General features: G+C 43.9%; 1 protein-coding gene across 5 annotated transcripts in view; it reads left to right on the top strand.

Annotated features, from left to right (window-relative positions):
* Positions 1 to 14,431, top strand: part of SETD2 (SET domain containing 2, histone lysine methyltransferase) — a 141,756-nt gene extending 127,325 nt beyond the window's left edge. For 3 of the 5 annotated variants that reach the window (XM_023726410.1, XM_023726414.1, XM_023726403.1), the window contains 3 exons: positions 11,073 to 11,153; positions 13,097 to 13,198; positions 13,563 to 14,403. In XM_023726410.1, coding sequence (XP_023582178.1) covers positions 11,073 to 11,153; positions 13,097 to 13,198; positions 13,563 to 13,724 — 345 coding nt within the window. In that variant the 3' untranslated portion in view covers positions 13,725 to 14,403. Of the gene's footprint in view, positions 1 to 3,537; positions 4,017 to 11,072; positions 11,154 to 13,096; positions 13,199 to 13,562 lie in introns of those variants that run through there. The other 2 variants (XM_004368467.2, XM_023726413.1) reach the window with 2 other exon arrangements.
* The last annotated feature ends 1,742 nt before the right edge of the window (positions 14,432 to 16,173 follow it).

Below are 16,173 nucleotides of genomic sequence, written 5' to 3'. Positions count from 1 at the left end.
AAAAAAAAAAAAAAAAAAAAGATACCCAAACCCTGTTAGTTTGGTTAATTACATTTAAAAGTTGGGAGACGAGGTTCACCCTTCAGCCAAAGATTAGACAGCCACGTAAAACAAAATGAGACTAATGGGGTACAACAGCCAGGGACAAGGACTAAAACGGCAGGAGGGGACAGGAAAGCCGGTAATAGGGAACCCAAGGTTGAGAAGGGAGAGTGTTGACATGTCTTGGTGTTGTTAACCATTGTCATAAAACAGTATGTGTACTAACTGTTTAATGAGAAATTATTTGTTCTGTAAATCTTCATCTAAAGAACAGTTTAAAAAATTATAAATAAAAGTTGGGAGAGGGTAGTCAAGTTTTAAAGTTCACAGCTGGATTACATAAGGACACACAGATATACACATGAATTACAAAGTATTTTGTGAATTATAAAAACGAAGCTTTTAATGCTTGCCTGAGTTGTAAAAGCCTTGTGGCTTTGAAGGGCCAGACTTAAGTCAGGATAAATGATCAGGATATTGTGGCTATAAGAACAACTAGAGGAACTTCAGAAGGCTAAAAAAATAGCTTTCTATGGCTACAGAGAAGTATTTTTTCCTGAGTCTCTACTTCTGGATTCAAACCACCAACTAAAAATTATAATTTTTGTTTTCGTTGTGTAGTGAGGTAATAGAAATAATTCCCAAGTAGAAATTCTGCTTGGGAATGACTAAGATGGTGGGATTTATACACTCTGCTATGTCATGTATGAGGGAAGGAACGTTTTCTCTTTTCAACTGTACCACTTATGGGAGTCCCTAGGTGACGCAGACAGTTAAGCACTTCACTGCTAACTGAAAGATTGGTGGTTCAAGTCACCCAGAGGTGACCGTGAGTCGGAATTGACTCCATGGCAGCTGGGTTGGTTTTTGGTTATACCACTTCTAAAAAAAAAATCGCCATCAAGTCGATTCTGACTCATGGCAGCCCCATGTGTGTCAGAGTTGAACTGTGCTCCATAATGTTTTCAGTGGTTAATCTTTTGGAAGTAGATTGCCAGGCCTTTCATCTGAGGTGCCTCTGGATATACTCAAACTTCCAGCCTTTTGGTTAGCAGCTGAGTACATTAGCCATTTGTACCACCCAGGAACTCCATAGCACTAGTAAAGAAGATAGCTTAAATTTCACACCAGTAATCTAAGAAATCACTAAGAATCCTGTGTATTTTTAATACTTTTTTTGAAACATGGGAATAGGTTTCTGAAAGAACAAGATATTTTTAGAATATATAATTACTTTCTGTGTACATAATAGGATATGTATATTATAATATACAACTTTCTATTTACATCCTCAAGGTGTGCTTCAGTTGGTTATAGGGACAGACTAAAAAGGTTAAGAAATCAGTAAAACAAAGCTAAAGTGATAGCACATTCTGTATTCATAGTAGAAGGGCTGTTTGACTGAGGGACTTCCACTATATTATATACCTGTAGGAGAACTAGAATTTTTTTAACTAAACACGTAGTGCAGCCTTTCTCTTTCTTTATTGTTTAAGACTAGCCTCCTAACATTTGTATCATCACATTATTTCAAAAATATTAAACAAAGATTCCATTCAGAGGTCATCAAAAGCAAATATAGTGTATCTTAGGAAGGGAAAGAGCACTGAACTAAATTCAATGCCTAATTCAGAAATAACTGTGATATATTGGTGTGCCCATGTATGTTGAGGGAGAGTATGTATGTAAAAATAAGAGGGAGTGGGAAATCATAAAGAGAAAACATTCCTCCTAATACTAACTCTTAACTGCCTCAGGGGAGTTATAGAGTGAGGCTTCTAATGGTTATCCTAAGATGTCATTTTCCAGAGATGATTAGAGGGAAGGTTTTCCATTATTATTCTTCTCCATAGAGTATGTGCGTGTGTGTGTGTGTGTGTGTGTGTGTGTGTGTGTGTGTGTGTGTGTGTATAAAGTCTGTACTGGGATTCAAATAATACAGTGAGAGTGCACAAAGTAATTAAGCTGCCACATTTATTTCCTGTTGTGATCAAATAGTTAAAGGGAGAAGTATCTTCTCTCCAAAAAGAATCATAATCACACTAAGATAGGGCTCATTTAGTTCTTTGAGAGAAAGTGTTAAGCATAGTAACGTTTGACCTGTTAATGATATAGTTGTATCATTTCTACCTGAGCAGATGACAGAAATCAATTTGAGGAGGTTTTACACCTGATGTTTTCATGTTAGGAAAATGACACCTTTGGTAGGTAATCAGCCCTAAACATTCTAGCTGTATAATTAAGAAGAAAAGAAAACAGAAATTGTCTTGCTTTTGTTTAAAGTTTTCTTCCTTATTCTTGTTCATAAAACGCTTTCTTTTTACTGTTTATAACACATTTACTATCACATCTTTGTATCTGAAAATGCCCTTTCAGTTTTTTATCTGACAAAAACACAGCTCAAACCAGCATAAACACAAAAAGATGTATTGGCTCATGTAACTTGAAAGTCAGAAGTGGTATTGGCTACATTCTGTGCTCAGATGATGGTGTCAGGATCCTCGACATCTCTGGTGTTACTTCTCTCCATATGTGAAACAAAGTGAGAGTCAAAGCTGGAAATCCTTTTAAGGAAAAGTAACTCAATAGTTACGGGATTTTTTTTATAAATCACAGTGCTGGGGTTGAGGGTAAGAGATGATAGTGATGTGCTCTAGATCCACTGCTCAAGTAGTTTACCTGGTAATGGGGATGATCACCAAGACCCATGTGTTAACTGGCCTGAGATACATACATATAGAATTATATGAGTCTTTGAGAGAGAGTGAGAATGCAGACTGCCATAGTTGACATATCAATCCGATCATTTTGTCTACATCCCAGAGCTTAGACACTCTCAGCTCTTATGAAGTCACACATTACCCCAGACTCCAAGCCATCCTCTTTCTGCCTTACTTCTTCAAGCTTGTCCCTACCTACATTGGCAGCCCTGCACCACCTACCTCCTGAGCATGGGCACAAATGGTTGCTTATAGCTGTTAATGTTTCTTCATCCCAAGAGTACAGAAGAAGAAATTCAACCAGAGGAAGTTGGGAAGGCTTTGTGGGGAGGTGGCATTTGAACATGTCTTTAAAGGATAAAAAATTTCCAGTAGGCAGAGATAGGCTAAAGGGAATGCTGGGGCAAAGGCGAGGAAGGGGGAAAGTTTAAGATATGTTTGGGGAATGATTCTGTTTATTTGTGGGAGGAGCATAGGCATGATAAAAGTTATAATCAAGGATGAGGTTGGAAGGGCATTGTGAGGATGTTTCTTGGGGTTTTTAAAATGTAGAAGGGTGTGAATTTTACTCTCCGTGTGTAGTGGGAAGCCTTTGAATATTTTAGTAAAGTTCGTTACCACTCTGCCTTAGGATGATACTAGGAAAACAAGTTATTGTTCTGTTTTTAGGGTCTTCTAATGCGTTTCTATTGAATAATAATGGTTTATGTGAAATACCATTTTGATGATCTTTGAGTATAAATAGTGAGCAAAATTTTGGTCTTATTTTGGTCAGGTATCATAAAAGCTGGAAGAGTGTGTCTGTGAATCCACTTGAGCGCTGAGCCCCCAACTCTGGACCTGTGGGAGCAGGGAGAGGGCTGACCAGCACCCCCAGCAGAAGACTGCACCTATATGTGGGGAGCTTTCTGTGTTGGCAGTGATAAGGGGAATCATCTGCCTTTAGGAACGTTTCCATTAGTTAGTGAAGGCCACTTTTTGCCACGTGTGAAGGAGAGCCTTTCTTCAGAGGTTTTTCAAAATTTATTCACAAAGAGGAATAAAATGTATATGAAGCTTTCCATAAACAAGTGTTCACATACGTGTGTAGGTTTTTGCTTAAGGTTCTTGGGGTGAAATGAGTTCTTTTATGTGGCCTTTTGCCTTGGTTCTTTGAAAAAACACCTTGAGAGACCTTTCCCCTAAGCCCTGAGGAGTTACCTTTGCCCTAGTTTTCTACCCTGAAGGGTTTGTTACTTTTGTCCAGGTTGATTGACATTTCCTGGGCAAGCTGTAAACAACTTGACTTTTTGTCTGGCCCTGGGCTGTAGCCTGCCCTGTGATTGGTATGTACCTTGCAGGGATTGGTCAATATACCCATGCAGATAAAGCGACTGTAGACTATACAAATGAGGTGACTATAGCCTGGTATACAAATAAGGTGTCTGTGGCCTACCAAGAGGGGATCAGTCAGTTTATGGCCCCTGCTGGGGGTGGTTCATGCCTTGAAATTGACAAGAAGTTGTGTATATATGCAGCCAGCCCAACGGAGGTTTTTCAGACAGAAAGGAGGAGGAAGAAAGCAGAAGGAAGAGAGAAGAATCAGAGTGAGGAGGCAAGGAACTTCCTAAAAGAGCTACAACATGCGTCAGGGGCTGTAACACTGAAGACTTAGGTTCCGAAGGGGCCTTGCAGCAGAGTTGGTGGTGACAGATGGCAGGGCCAAGAGGAGGCTGTCCTCAGGGCAAGAATAGCAGTACTCAGGGTTCTTAGAGGAGGCCTGCATGGCTGAGGAGCTGATAGAGCTGTCCTGCACTGAAGAAGGGAGACTTTGCTTACATGCTTCCTGATCCTGATTTTGAGTTGTAGCGTGTTGTTTCCCTAATAAACTCCGTAACTGTGAGTATGGTCTGTGAGTTCTTTGTGGCCATGCAACATATTATCGAACCCAGCAAAGAAGTAGAAAGTGCTGTGTGAGGGACGGCTGGTGTCAGAGTTGGTAAAAAGGTTGGAGAGTGGAGCTGTCTGACCTCCACCTCAAAGGAATCAGCCTTGGGCTGATGCTAACGATTATTCTCTCTCCTCCCCTTCCTGAGGTTAGAGAAGGTCAGATGCCCCTGTGCTTCCATTTTTTTACATTGAGTTTCTGGATTTTTGTTATCTTCCATTAAAGAGTGTTGAGCTTTGTTCTAGTAGCCAGTTAAGCTTGATTTTTTTAGAGACTTATTTTTCATCATTGTTAGATTGAGTCTAGAATAGCCTTTCCTCGAGGGTGACTCCTAAGGGGTGGACTTTTTGGAATCTCCACTGAATGCCTCATGTTAACACTGAGGTCTCTCTGCTCCGTCTTCCAGCCTCCTGTGAGCGCTGCGATTGTTTGCTTATAGCTGTCTGGTAGTTATTCTTCCCCTCAAAGTTTTTTGCCTGACCTAGGAGTCCCTGGGAGGTGCAGATGGTTACCGCACTTGGCTGATAACTTAAAGGTTGGAGGATTGAGTCTACCCAGAGGTGCCTCAGAAAAAAGGCCTAGTGATCTACTTTCGAAAAATCAGCCATTGTAAACCCTTTTGATAGAGACAGGAACCCAGGGGAAAAAGTCCATAAGTGTTATATGCTTCCTGTGTCTTAGCTTCTTAGGCTTCTATCTCTGATTTGTCAGCTTCATCTTTTCTTGTATTTCTAATGAGAAAATCCAAAGCAAAGTCATATATTCTGTTAACACTTTGATCTATGTACAGTAGATAGAACAAATGAGCTTTGATCTTCCAATCAACCTGGCCCTGAAGGATGAGTCAAAGCCTTGAGATGTCTGTCTTTAGACCCTTTTCCAGACCATAGTCCTCCTGCAGGACCTAATCTGAGTAGGTCTTTGATAGCTAGGGACTTAACATGCATCAACCCTTCATAATCATTTTAGAATCATGTTTACATAGTTAGCATCTCAGTAGACAGGAGAAGGATGCTTATGGGGCGTGTCTTTATTCCTTCTGCCCCCCTCCCTTTTTTTTCATCTTTAGGGGCTTCGTTTAGATTTTATTCCCATTGGAGGTACAGACTGTGCCATTTTAAGTTTTGATTAACTTACAGACCCTGTGTGAGGTTTTAGGGGTAGGAGGAGAAGTAAAACTGAGTCTTGGTCTTCAGGTAGTTCAGTCTAAGGAAATAGCCAGATCTGTAAACGAAGAATACAGTGTGTTAATTGCTCTGGTAGACGTGTACAAAATGCTGTGGGAGCACAGTGATAGGTGATGCTGAGAAGATGCATCAGGCAGTGTGTCACAGAAAACACAATCTTACCTATAGCTAAGGTGAGCAGGAAAGAGCATTCCAGGCAGGTAAAGCAGGTTTTGCAAAGGTATAAAGATAGGACATGACAACGTAGATAGGGGACAGTTAAAGTAATTTCGTATGGTATCCTTCTGATACATGTCACATCCTACTGATGTGATTATTGTACCGTAGGGTCTTGGAAGCCAGTAAATGCTTTTAAAGCAGAGGAGTCAGACAATAAATTGTGTGTCCGTCTAGTGAAACAGGCCCATTTGAGAAGGTGAGATCAGAAGCAGGGAGATCAGATTGGTGAGTGTTAGAATAGTTCAGGGAAAGTAAGAGAGTGAACCAAGAGTGGAGATGTTCAGGACTCATTTGAAAGGTAGCTTTTAGGGCTTAGCAACCAAATGGGTATGTAAGCAGGAGGGTCCATCCACCTTGTTTTTAGCTTGGGTGGATAAATTCCCTTTATTTAGTCTAGGGAATGTAGGAAAGAGCAGGCAGAGGTGTAGAAGTAAGTTCATTGTAGAATTTGAAATACCTGTTGGATTTAAGATAAGAATGGCTGGTAGGCAGTTATAACTAGGTTTGAATCATCAGTAGATTAGTGGTTGTTAGAAACGTAGGGGTGTGACTTAGAGAAAGTGTGGAAGGGAAAGAGGAGTCTTTGAAGAGTGCCATGTGGTGCTAACCAAAAGGTCAGCAGTTTGAATCCACCACCTGCTCCTTGGAAACCCTGTGGGGCAGTTCTGCTCTGTCCTGTAAGGTCACTATGAGTCGGAATCGACTCGATGGCAACTGGTTAGTGTGATGCTAGATGAATAGTAGTGAAAGCTTTTGATGATGAGACTAATGTCTGTGAGAGCCCTCCTTCTGTCGTCCTCCAGTGTTGCTCCCTCTTCTTGGTCATTTTATACTCTCTTCCATCATCCATCTTATGGAGTGTGAAGTCAGGATTCTTCAGTCTTCCCTTTGTTAACCCCAGACCTGAATCATTGCTGACTGCTTGCACAGTTGAGAAACAGCTGTTTATTTGCTGCTGCCTCCTGGCTTTTAACATGAAGTCACCTAGAGATATAACGAGTGTTATGTTAAAATAGTAGTTGCAGAGTATTTGTTGGGTTGAGGGAGTTGCAGAGGGGTGAGATCATGGGCTAAGAGTCCTTTCAGCTGATAATCCCGTCTTCTTTGGAGCTAGGGGGAATTTGCAGAATGATTCCATATGGAATCACTGTGATGAGAGGAAACTAGGAAATTCCTTTTGAGAGAGGATTTTCAGAAGCCAGAGCCTAGATCTCTGCAGAGCAGAAGGTTAAATTGCCTAATAAGTACAACCTGATCGTTAACTAGAGACCAGAGGGAAACCCCCAAGGCTGCACTGCACCTTGAGGCCAGATGCACAGGGTACGAGGCCTACTGATGTCTTTAGGACCTTAGTTCCATGTTTTTTATGAATGTCACTTTTCTCTGAGTGGAACAGATGGAGTAGGCATGTAATCCAGTCAGACTTTTAAACCTTTATTGCTAGAAAGTGCATTAGAGACCTTTTTGTTCCTGTTGCTGCCCTCTGCCTGCATTTTTTGACCAACTATAGTGCAGTTGAGTGCCTCACTCAGAACCACACAATGAAATAAATTCTTTTACTCTTTCTACTACCTAAGGTGGTAGCAACTCCAAAACAGAATATACTGAGTTTTTATTATTTTCAAGGATTCTTCTTTCTTAATCTTGTAATGGATGTTTACATGTTAATGGAGGTGCCCATATGCATTCATGTGTTTCAGAGTTTAGGTTGAACTGTGTGTATAGTATTTCTGATGGCTCAGCTTCTTCTGTTTCTTGATTCAGATTGCTCCAAAAGATACAGTTCCTCATTGAATAATGTTTTATATTTCACGTTGCAGTCGGTAGTAATTAAATTCAGGACAAGAGAAGTGTTAGCTGGGTATATTCTGCTCTCCCTTTGTTAGAACTCATTTCTGCAACTTCTCAGACCACACCCAGGTTCCAAGGCACATGAGCTTTGTGACATGCTTGTGTCTGTATGTATGATAAAGGATCGAGTTTGTATTTGTTGTGTTACATAGTCACTGTTGGTTTCCAGAACCACCCCAACAAATTTAAGGTCATTGGCAGCTAAGCCAGAAGGGCTCAAACCTCACCTTGGGTAATGTGAAGCTACTTAGGCCTCCCTTATCATATTCAGACCAGATTCCCTGAGAATCCAGTTGTGCCACCGATGAAGGCTGATGGCAGAGTCAGCTTCTAAAGGCACTAAGCACCAGCTTTCTGCCAGGCCCCCTCCCTGCAGATCTCATTGTATGCTCTCATCTGGCCACTAGTTGCGTAGATTCCCAGAGAAACAAGGCAAACTAATTATCACTGAGGACCTGGGAACACTACCTTTTTATGTATCATAGCTTCCTCCCCCTTCTCTGGTGGATTCCTAGAATCATAGACTCTCAGGCCACTTGCTGCACACTTGACAAGTAGACGTTCACTGGTCTAGTCTAATGTCCTTCCTGTGCTAAAAGATTGTTAATTGACACTAGATGTTTGGGCAATTTATATGTTGTAGAAATGCTTATATTTTTAAATGAGACTTTTGGGGAGGAGGGGATTCCCAAAGTTTTTCATGTCTGTGAACTTCAGGTGCTATCCTTGGCGCTGACTCTAGCTCCTGCTCTGGCTTGGTGCTAGACTTGACTAAGTGTTAGCCAGGTTCTGAAATGATTTCCCATGCCATTTGCAGACTGTAGACAAAGAAGAGAGGGGTACACGAATTTCAGGTACTCCCTGGTACTTCGTTTTTGTTCATGATGTCTGTGATTTAAGTCTGAGACTCTTCATTTGTACATTTCCTTTCTCAGTCCCAGTTGCTCAGTGCTCAGAAGGACCAAGAGAGCTCCTAGACAGAGCTTAGTGGATTGTTCTCCCTAACTGTGTTTTTAAAGTCCTACAAACCTCATCAAGTGAGGGATTAAATTAGAAAGCTATTAAGTATACACTGGATTTATTTAGCTTTCTGAACACATAACCCATTCAGAGAGAAGCAGAACATTCCTATTCACGCAGTGCTCTCACTGAGAGCCTGGCCTCTTCCCTAGGACCAGGAGCCTTGAGTTGGTTGTCATCCCTGAAGGGGCTTTCTATACTTGTTGCTACCCACTTCTGAGTTGTACAAGAGAACAGCTGGGGTTGTGTTTTAAAGTTTCCTTGGCTTATTCAAGCAGTTCTTGATCCTTGTTACCCAAGGTCTTGTTCTGAAACACACCCACACTTTGTCTACAACTGAAAAAATAACCACAGAATCCCACACTGAAACATTTGAAAATAGTTACTTGTGTTGTTTTGTTTTGTTTTGTTTCCTGAAAACAGGATGGATCTGTTTGTTCTTCCTATTCAGCCCCTCATTCCCTTTGTCCCACAGCCAAGGGAAGAAAGGAGAAACATGGAGAATATATAAAGCTTTTATAACAAATCAGTGAATGCTGATTTATAGCAGCCCAAAGCCAAGGGAGTGCCACCTTTGCCTAGGGCTACGCCAGAGCAGAGGGAGTTGAACAGCTTCTTTACCAGCACCTTCATATTCTTTATGGAAGGGGTGAAAGCAGAACCAGGGAAATGGTGGGGAAGTGGAATAAATTCTGTAAACTCCTAGCAAAAGAACGAAGTACTTGTAATCACATCTGTAGCTTCTAGATCCATCTGAAGTGGCTTGTATTCAGAGAAATGTTCATAATTACTCTTTTCCATGGAAAAGTTCACTTACTGGGAAGGGGCTTAGTGGCTGGCTGGTGGTGGGCAAAGGTGTGGGGAGATGCTTGCATGAGAAGTGCTCTGAATGTCAGGGCTCCCTAACTCTTGGCAATGCCTAAAAAACCGAAAACCAAACCTGTTGCTGCCGAGTCGATTCCGACTCATAGCGACCTATAAGACAGAGTAGAACTGCCCCATAGGGTTTCCAGGGAGCAGCTGGTGGATTCGAACTGCCGACCTTTTGGTTAGCAGCCAGACTATTAACCACCACGCCACCAGGATTTCCTAGCAATGCCTGGTTAGGGAGAACTTGCCAGTTCCCTTCTCCAGCAGTGCTGGATGGGAGTGTTCCTGGCTTTGTCACCATCTTGCTAGCTTAGGATGGAGTAGCTTCACTATCTTAGCATCTACTCATTTGCTCCCTCTCTTGGATGACCCTGTTTTCCTCTCCCCTAATCTCTTGATAGCCTGGTTGCACAGTGGTTAAAGTGCTCGGCTGCCAACCAAAAGGTGGCAGATTGAACCCACCAGCCGCTTCTTGGGAGAAAGATGTGGCAGTCTGCTTCCGTAAAGATTTACAGCCTTGGAAACCCTTTGGGGGCAGTTCTCCTCTGCCCTATAGGGTCGCTGTGAGTTGGAATTGACTTGATGACACTGGGTGGGTTAATTTCTTGATACCTGCTTAGCCTTTCCATTCCTGATCTGGAGGTAACAAGAAGCCTCTCCCGCATGCTGAGGCTGTCTCCCAATTCTGGCCAATTCTGCCTTTGGAGGAAAGTTGGTGAGCATCCAAGGGGGTTGGAGGGACTTGGTTGTGGGCCATGGTGTGGTACCAGTTGTATGGGGAAAGGTTTTTGGAGCATAATGTTTTGCCTGTGTCCTGGGATCCTACAATGTCAAAACCGGAAGAAATGCAGTTTGTTGAGCCCAGGTTCAACTTTACAGTCAGGTGGCGGGAGCCAAAGCTCAGAATGGGGACATGAGTGGTCCAGGGTCAAACAGTATATTCCTGTGCAGAGATAGTGACCCTGAAACAACTGGATATGGTTAGCATACACCAAGGATGTGGCTGTGACTTAGAGTAGAAGGTTGGAGCCAGCTGACAAGATTGAATCACAAGATGAGAATGGCAACAGCATCTAGGTTGAGTCTAGGCCGTGCCCCTGCGCCAGGACTCATAAATAGATCCTACTACCGAGAGATGTCCCAACTGGGGCAAAGAAAAGAAGGTTCTGGGACAGCAGGGCATCGCTAAGCTGACTTCTCATGCCAGCACTGTTATATTTTCTCTTCCAATTCTAGACCTCGAAAAAGCCCAAGACAGCAGAAGCAGACACATCCAGTGAGCTGGCCAAAAAAAGCAAAGAAGTATTCAGAAAAGAGGTAAGGTTTGGGTGATGTGGCCACTAAGCGGCTCAGGCTTAAACCTGAGCCATTCCCTTTCTTGTCCCAAGTATGGACATCTCCCTTCCTCTAACATAGCCAAGAACATGAGGTCTTAGCTTGTGTGTCTTGCTGAAGTGCTGCTTTTCCTAGTGAGGACTTTGCAGCCACCTCTCCTGTGGCTTGATAGTGAGCCCCTCTGCAGACCACACTTACCTGTTTTCCTGTGAGCCTTTTGTGGCATCCATGGCAAATGAGAGCTGTTTGTGGTGTTAGGCTGCCCTGCCTTTTGGTATCACCTTGCTTTTGTGATTTCGGCTTTGTAATTGCTGTGTGATGACACATCGGTGTGGTCCTTTATAACTGGGTAAGCTTGCATATCCATTATGTCATTTTGTCCTCACAGTAGCCCTGAGGTAGGCATAACAGGGACTGTCATTCCTGTTCTGCAAATGAAGGAACTCTAAGGTTCAAAGAAGGCAAGTTACAGCCAGAAGACTTGAACTCAGGCCACCTGGCTCAAAGTCCAGTTCTCTTTCTGTGGTATCTCATTTGTCTGCCTAATCATCAAGGGATTGAGGGAAAGCAGCTTCTCTTTATGTAACTGGAAGTGTGTTTCTAGCCACAGGACACTGAACTTCTCTGCCTCATGGCCTCTAGGTCGTGGACTCCAGTGTTCATTCATTGATTAAAGGGGCTCATAGTCTCTTGGCAGTATAAGTAATGACAGATGGGTGAAGAGTATGCCGCCATAAGGCTGGTGGCCCCTACCCTGGGTGTCAGGAAGGGCTTTTGAAGCAGGAGTGAGACTTGGCCAGATGGACCAGGAAGGGACATAACTTAAGGTAGTAGAATATATAGGGGTATAAGAGGGAGGATTGACCCTTCCAGGGAGTTGAGTCTGTTACAGGATGTGTGAAGGATGTTGGAAGATGAGGCTGGATGGTATTGTGTTTTTTCATATAAGGCCTTCTTTATCTGTAGGTTACAGGGAACCATTGGAAGTTTTTAAGGAGGGGGCATGAAAGCCCTCTGACTATATTTGGGGAATGAGTTGGAGGGAAAAGCCTTATCCAGGGATAAAATTTAGTTTTTCACTGTCGCTGTCTCAAAGTATTGGTGTTTCAGCTAAGCCAATCAACAGCTGTATATTTAGCGCCTACCTTGCTTTTCCTTGTTCTTTGAATTTCTGAATGCCTACGGCTCACTGAGTTTCGGGGATGTTTACCTGAGTTCCAGGTAAATGCCCTGTTCAAGGGTCTCCCTGATGAGGTAGCTATTACTGGTCTCCCTTTGTCCTCGGATCTTAACACCACAAATACTTCCAGAAGTGAGGTTCTGTGTCTATGGTCTCTTGAGAGCCACTGGATAGTACAAATACTACAGAAACAGCCCAGGAGGATGTTGGAAGCAGTAGGAGTAATTTTAGAGCAATGGAAAGGATCCTGCCAGCAGTCATACCATGCTGCCATCTGCCACACATGGCTGTGGTGTGAATCAAGTGAAGTATAATACTTACGGAAACTAAGTAACCTTCAAGAACAAAGTGCCTGGGTGTCCTCCTAGTAAGCTGTGGAACACCTACTCTGCCCTGCGTCTAGGGGCCAGGGAACCTAGCTATGGGTGTTTTAGGCCGAGGACACAAGATTCATTGGCTGAAACCTGGGGCTGCTGTGAGACTTGGCAGTGAAGTCCTGCTGCTGGTTCATTCCATCTGCTACTCTAACTCAGGCTTGCACAATCCATCAGAGCTCTTTCCCTCTCAGGGCTGAGCCAGGATCCCACTGGAATACTAGTATTCTTTCATCCGTATCAGCCAACCTGGGGGAGAAAAAGGGAAGAATGGCTGTCTCTACATGCTACCTTTTCTAATTATGTGCTCAGCACAGCTCCTTGCTCTTTCTGGAGTGGTGAGCAGCGTGTTCTCTTTCCCTGGTCTGCAGATGTCCCAGTTCATTGTCCAGTGCCTGAACCCTTACCGGAAACCTGACTGCAAAGTGGGAAGAATTACCACAACTGAAGACTTCAAACACCTGGCTCGCAAGGTACTCTCCCAGCCTATGCTTTCTTAGTGTTCTGGGCTACCATGCACCTTTTGTCACAGAAAGTGTGGTTTTCCTTGCTAGGTGACAGAGCCTGGAGACCGAGGAAATGGGAGGGAAGGTGGGGGGAGCATCTTCTAATTCGAAAGCAGGAGTTCCCTAGGAAACTTCCAAAGCTGAGCTTTCCCTTTCTGGTAACATCAGCACCAGCTTGTCCCCAGCCTACCCCCTTATTCAAGTTCCGGTCTCGGTGCGAAGGGCCCTGGGTCAATAGGCTGAGTTACCACTCCATTCCGCATCCCTCCCCCTGCCGTGTCATTTCCACTCTGACTGGTGGGTATGGTCTCTCTTCCTGTGCCCTGGACAGCTGACACATGGCGTTATGAATAAAGAGCTGAAGTACTGTAAGAACCCTGAGGACCTGGAGTGCAATGAGAATGTGAAACACAAAACCAAGGAGTACATCAAGAAGTACATGCAGAAATTTGGGGCTGTTTACAAACCCAAAGAGGACACTGAATTGGAGTGACTTATGGGGCTAGGGTGGGAAGGCAGGTGATCATCTAGGACAAACTCTGGGGAGAACTCCTATGGGCTTTCTCTGCCCCACCCCACTATCAGGGCTTGTGCTGCTGATGACACATCACCCTGGGGAAATTCAAATCCTGCAGATTTCAACTGAAAGCCACAAAAATGAGCTCCATCTACAACAAGTGATCCCTAGTCATGAGCTGCTGGGGCCATGGTTAGAGGCCATCAGAAGCAAGGGTTTAGGGAAGACTCCTCCCTCCGAGACCCTGGCCAAGGCCTGACCCCCACTCTCAAACTTGGGTCTCCTCCTCGGCGGTGCTGTCAGCGCACAGACCCATGCGCATCCCCACCCCACGACCCCTTACCCTGACGATCTGTATTATATTTTAATGTATATGTGAATATATTGAAAATAATTTGTTTTTTCCTGGTTTTTGTTTGGTTTTTGTTTTGCTTTTAGCTTCTATGTGCTAGGATCAGAGGAAGACTTTGTAAGGATGGTTTAAGTTCTCCTGCAAGGTTTAATTTGTTATCATGTAAATATCCCAAAGCAGGCTGCCTTGTGGTTTTGGCCAGCCTTGTGCTATGTTGATAAGATTGATTTACTGCTTAAAATCACTTTACTTTATCCAATTTTTACTGAACTTTTTATGTAAAAAATAAAATCAATTAAAGAACTTGCCATGTGTTTTCCCAAAAAGTTAATCAGCTGTGATATGAGTGTGGGTGGGTTGGGGAGGGGTTGGCGTACTCATACGCAAGCATGTTTGTGTGTAGTTAGTTATATCACTGTAGAGGAAAAGGAGAGAGGATGTCTTAGGCTGGGTTCTCTAGAGAAGCAAAACCAGTAAAGCATATAAATACATATATAGAGAGATTTATATCAAGGAAATGGCTCATGGCAGTTGTAGAGGCTGGGACATCCCAAACCCATGGATCAGGATAGAGGCTTCTCCTGATACACGTAGCTTCAGGGGCTGGCGGACCCAAGATCGACAGGCAAGACCACAGGTAAGCTACTAGTAGCTCGGGTCCCAAGAACCGGAGGTCGGATGAACAGGAGCCAGCTGCAGGATCCAGAATGAGCAAAAGCCCCTGAGCCTTGCCAGAATGTCTGCTCATATTCGGATGCAGGCCACACACCCAGGGAAACTCCCTTTCAACTGATTGGCTACTCACAGCAGATCCCATCATGGGGCTGATCACATGTCGGCTCTCAACAGGGAAGTGATCACAACATTATATGACTGCCAGAACACTAAGAATCATGACCCAGCCAAGTTGACACACAACCATCACAGAGGGTGACCATAGGTGTGTGGCATCTAAACTTGAAGCCTAAGATTAATCCTTCAGATTGGAGTTTATCACAGGCCTGGTTCGCCACAGGTCCCACTGCAACTGAGGCAGACATTTCTCAGTGACTGACGCTTGTGGGCTTGGGACCTTGTGGCTGTGCTCAAGGGGTGAGGTCTCATTGCTGCTAGGCTTCTTCACATTGGTGAACAGGTCAGTCAAGAGAAAGGTAAATGTGTCTTCCCCTTAATACCTCCTGGCTGGACAGAGGTGTTGAGCCTCTTCCTTTCAGAGGCTCCCCCAGTCCACTTGAATGCTCATTTGATGTTTGGGTTCCCTGGCCTCCCACCATGCCCCTAACACTGGGGCAAGGATAGGAGAGGACTCCTATAAAGGGTTACAGTGCACAGTTTGTGATGAGAGTGGCCAGTGTGGACAATTCCTGGAGGCTGCAGGGCTCAGTGGAACCCTCCCTCCACCCCCTGGAACCCTCCCTCCGCCCCCCATGGACCAGTTGTCAGGGCAGTGAGGAGGGCCAAGGGCTTCAGGCGGTTTCAGGCTAGACTGGGACACCTATTTGCAAAGAATGTGATCCCACTTGTTGCTCACCAGGGTCATGTGCTCACTGCAGCATTGCCCTTGGAGAAGAGGCAAGCCCAGGTTGTGACCTACTAAAAGTCTGCATGTGGGGACAGCAGTTAGAGCACTGCCTGCCTGCTGAGCACTGTGTTGAGCACTTAAAGCTCAGGATTGAGCTCATTTAATCCTCACAACAACCCTGAGGCACAGGAGTTGGCATTGTTCAGTGAGGAAACTAAGACTCAGAGAGAGGGTCAGTAACTCATCCAATATCCTAGTATGAAAGGGCTTCTTAAAAGACAAGACGAGCCCTATTTTTTTTTTTTTTAAAGAGTTTTTAAAATGTTCTAGGCTAACATTTTATTTTTTAATTTTTTCCCATACAAAAATTTATACATACATTGTTATGTGACTCTCATTGCTCTTCCCATACTGTGACAGTACACTCCTCCTTTCCACTCCTGATTCCCCATGTCCATTCAACCAGCTCTTAACCCTCTCTGCCTCCCCATCTCACCTCCGGACAGAAGCTGCCCGTTTAGTCTCTTATATCTACTTGAGCTAAGAGGCAC

This window comes from Trichechus manatus, unplaced genomic scaffold (genome assembly GCF_000243295.1).
Source record: "Trichechus manatus latirostris isolate Lorelei unplaced genomic scaffold, TriManLat1.0 scaffold00001, whole genome shotgun sequence".
NCBI classification, from domain to species: Eukaryota; Metazoa; Chordata; class Mammalia; order Sirenia; family Trichechidae; genus Trichechus; species Trichechus manatus.
This window is presented reverse-complemented; position numbering and strand designations above follow the sequence as displayed.